The 3832-nt window shown below is 26.1% G+C and overlaps 1 protein-coding gene across 1 annotated transcript; it reads left to right on the top strand.

Annotated features, from left to right (window-relative positions):
• The first annotated feature begins 378 nt into the window (after positions 1-378).
• LOC145751684 (ras-related protein Rab-35-like) lies at positions 379-3145 on the top strand. Its single transcript, XM_082567884.1, has 6 exons — positions 379-510; positions 1287-1337; positions 1774-1897; positions 2146-2270; positions 2475-2599; positions 2915-3145. Exons 1-6 carry the CDS (start codon positions 453-455, stop codon positions 3053-3055), a joined length of 624 nt encoding a protein of 207 aa, XP_082424010.1. The 5' UTR covers positions 379-452; the 3' UTR covers positions 3056-3145.
• Positions 3146-3832: the final 687 nt, after the last annotated feature.

Raw genomic sequence — 3832 nt, 5'->3', positions numbered from 1 at the left:
CCACTGATGCTTTTTTCTTAGGAGTGGCTATAAAGCGAATTTTATAACAAAATAAATAAAACAAAAGTTTTTAATTAATAAAATGATTTTGTAAATTATCAGTAAATAATACCAAAGTTAGCCACATAATAAGAGTGTGGATAATAGTTTTTAATTCATTTTTTGTACAATTTGATTCCAATTATAGGTAGTTTAGTTTTGTAAGTATTAAGTCTGTAAAATTACACGAAAAATTTTGTAATTTTTATTATTAGATAATGCATTGAAATTCTGGTTTTATTTATGAATTATTTTGTGTTTTTATTTATAGAAAAATAAATGCAATGTACATACATATCTTAATATTAAGTCTGTAAGTTAACCCTATTTTATCGATTTAGATCAGTTCGTTTTCATAATTTGATTTAAAATTGTGATTTTTCATAAAAATTTCATGTAGATATATATCAAAGATGGCGGATAATAAACAATATGATCATCTTTTTAAACTATTAATTATTGGAGATAGTGGTAAGTTAATCTTTCAGTTATAACATCAATATATATATATGTCAAATAATCTTTTTGACCCTGTTTTTTTGGAGCATTACAAAAATATGTGATAGGCTTTTTTTGTATATATCTTTAACCTCGATGTGGGAAAGTCGAATGCGCGACTTAAACATAGAGTAACATCAGATACTCCGACCCAGTCTCGAGTTGCATGTGGCAGTTCGGGATATTATAGATTATAATTGCCCGATAATTATGCTGCTGATTAAGTGCTGGCTCAGCAGGAGTTCACACCGTTTATAACGCCCTACTCAAGGGAGCTACAGAATAAAATCAGTAGGGATTGAACCCACACCCTCATGTGTGGTGTGTAGGCTACTTAACGAACTTGGCAAAACTTTGTAAATTACTTCTTAATTAGTCTTTTATAAAACAGGAATTAAACCCTTCAAGTTTTTTATTTATATAATATTTATATATAAAGAATTATTCATTTATACTTAGTATAAAGTTAAAATTTGGGTTCATTGATTGAAAAAGTTCAAAAGTTTGGGTAATTAATTGAATACTAGTTTTTTAATTAATTGTCTATAAAAAAAACCTAATACTAAATGAATCACATCTTGTGACTTGAAAATTACATGGTTAGAAAATAATATATCAATGACATAAAAAATGACTCATTTATTATTGTTCTTAGCTAGTAGTTTATCCTATATGTGGGCCTAATATTTTAACTTATCAAAATTCTATGTATAGATATATATATTTAACATCAATATTTACATTTTTAGGTGTTGGGAAAAGTAGTTTATTGTTAAGGTTTGCTGACAACACATTCTCAGGTAACTAAAACACCCCAAAACTACTATTTTTTGTGTAAGAACAAACACCAAGTATTGGCTATAATGTATATACTTTGTCTTACCATTATAATCTATATAAATGTATATAGTATATAGGCCATATGCTACTCATTGTTAAGTTTATACTTTTAAATGTAGAAAGTACTAAGTTGCACAGTAAGTGTATACAGGCTAGTACTTTCTACGTCATCTCAAACAGGGCTTCCCTTTTCTTTTTCAATCAAATTTAATTTTTTTTTAAAGTTGCGTAACTTAAAAAGTAAGTAAGTAAAATAATTCGAAGTTAAAACCATTTCTGTGTTCAGTGAGACCAACTTTATCAATTTTTAATAAAAAAAATTGCCAATATAGGACTTTAATTTTTAATTTAGGTTCTAACCCTTTAACAATGTTTTAACTTATGTTTAATATTAAGGGAGTTATATCACAACAATAGGAGTGGATTTTAAGATAAGAACAGTTGACATTGATGGGGAGAAAGTTAAATTACAAATATGGGACACTGCTGGGCAAGAAAGATTTCGAACAATCACAGCAACGTAAAAACTTGTTAATTTTTCTTAAAATTGTAGAAATTCATTCTAGAGTTAATATTATTTAAAGTGTGACACATTTCAAGCATGTGATGCATTTATTTTTAAACAGCTAACTTTCTAAAAATAAATGTAACATCAATTTATTAAATGACTAAATTATTTTTTTTTAATTCTTACAAAATGATTTAAAAAAAATCAAATTAAATGTTTTACTTAATGAAACTAATTTTTAACCTTTTTTTATTTTTCAGGTATTATAGAGGCACACATGGTGTGATTGTAGTTTATGATGTCCAAAATGCTGAATCATTTGTTAATGTAAAAAGGTGGTTGCATGAAATTGAACAAAATTGTGATTCTGTGAATCGGATTTTAGGTGATGTTTTATAAAAGAAATCCCACTTTTTTAATAATTACCTAACTTTTTAAATTTACTACCTACTAGATTAACTGTTTCGATAAAAAAAACACATATAAATAAATACAATATAAAGTAGACTAACCTAAAAACAAAAGAGAAGTAAAGTGTTTTAACATTTTAAATGATCCTTATTTAAAATATTAAAACGTCATTTCTCAGTTGGAAATAAAAACGACAACCCTGCCAACAAAGTTGTTGAAGTTGCTGACGCACAAAAATTCGCCGAACAAATTAAAATCAACTTTTTCGAAACAAGCGCAAAAGAAAACAAAAATGTAGAAGAGGTAATAAAATAAACTCAAATTATATATCAAAAATTATTATTCATAAAGTAAACTTATCTGTTATTAAAGGTGATTTTTTACTTTGTTTATTAGCTTCAGGCAATTCTTTATTTTGACTGTAACTTACTTAAACATAATAATTAGCCTGTCTAACAGCGAGCCTTATTTAGTAATTACTGTTTAATTATAATACAAATCTTTTGAAGTCATATTACAAAGCCTATATTAAAGTTATTACAGTTTTGGACCTAATACAACATTGACTAAAATCAATCTTTAAAATAACTGGTAAAAATACAAAAAAAAATTTTACAGATGTTTACCGAAATTACGCGTCAAGTTTTACGCACGAAAAAATCCTCCCAAAACCAACCCGGTCAAACACCGGCCGGTAACGACCGGATAAAACTCGATCGCGGGCAGAAAAAAAAGAAAAAGGGAGATAAATGTTGCTGATGGTTGCAATTCTTATTGTTTTTGTCGCAAAAAAAACAAACACACAAACTAACATGGTTTTCTTTCTGTGAGAATTCTAACAGAAACAATCTGAAACAGTTATATTAAAGGACAGCACAAAAAACAATTGTGTTTTTAATAATCAAGTATTACCAAAAGGTGGACAACTTATGGCAATTTAAGTTAAACAACTAAAAACTTAACTGAAGCAGTCCATAGTTTAATTTAATTCACTAAAAAGGTGCCTTTTTAAACCTTATTGTTATTAGTTATAACTGTACTAAATCAATTTATTATTGTCTATTATGGCTTTGGAGTAAGCTTTCAAATGAAAAAAACTTGGGTTTAAATAAATTAAATTATAACTTTACCATTTTTTTGTTGGAAAAATTATTTAACAGTAAATTATGTTAGCAATTTGCAATTAGTAAGCCATTTTAAAGAGCCATGTTCAAAAGATATTCTTTTAATAGAACAAATCCAAAATTTAGTTTTTATTTCATTCCGTTTGTAACTACTTATTAAATGTAAAGTTAACCAAATTTTACCATGTTTTTTTGTCATTAAAAACTATATTATTGTTCATACATTGCATATTTATCTAACTTTTTCATTTTTGTTAATATATTTAAAGTAGTGCTTAGAAATCACCATTTTTGACCAAAATATACTTATAATTTTTTTTAAGTTTAAAAAAATTTTCATTGCAGTTTTAATATGCGTAGCAGTGTTAATAATAAAAAAAAATTGATTTTAGTGATTATTGTTTAAATATAA

The sequence above is a fragment of the Corella eumyota genome, chromosome 4 (assembly GCF_963082875.1).
Source record: "Corella eumyota chromosome 4, kaCorEumy4.1, whole genome shotgun sequence".
Taxonomy (NCBI): Eukaryota; Metazoa; Chordata; class Ascidiacea; order Phlebobranchia; family Corellidae; genus Corella; species Corella eumyota.
Note: the sequence above shows the minus strand (reverse complement) of the source record. Positions and strands in the feature narration are given on the sequence as shown.

Excerpts from the sequence above, each read along its gene's own strand:
- LOC145751684 (XM_082567884.1), top strand. The coding sequence starts at position 453 with ATGGCGGATAATAAACAATATGATCATCTTTTTAAACTATTAATTATT. Across the intron at positions 1,338-1,773 it reads TGCTGACAACACATTCTCAG|GGAGTTATATCACAACAATA; the intron begins GTAACTAAAACA and ends TTTAATATTAAG. Across the intron at positions 2,271-2,474 it reads TTCTGTGAATCGGATTTTAG|TTGGAAATAAAAACGACAAC; the intron begins GTGATGTTTTAT and ends GTCATTTCTCAG.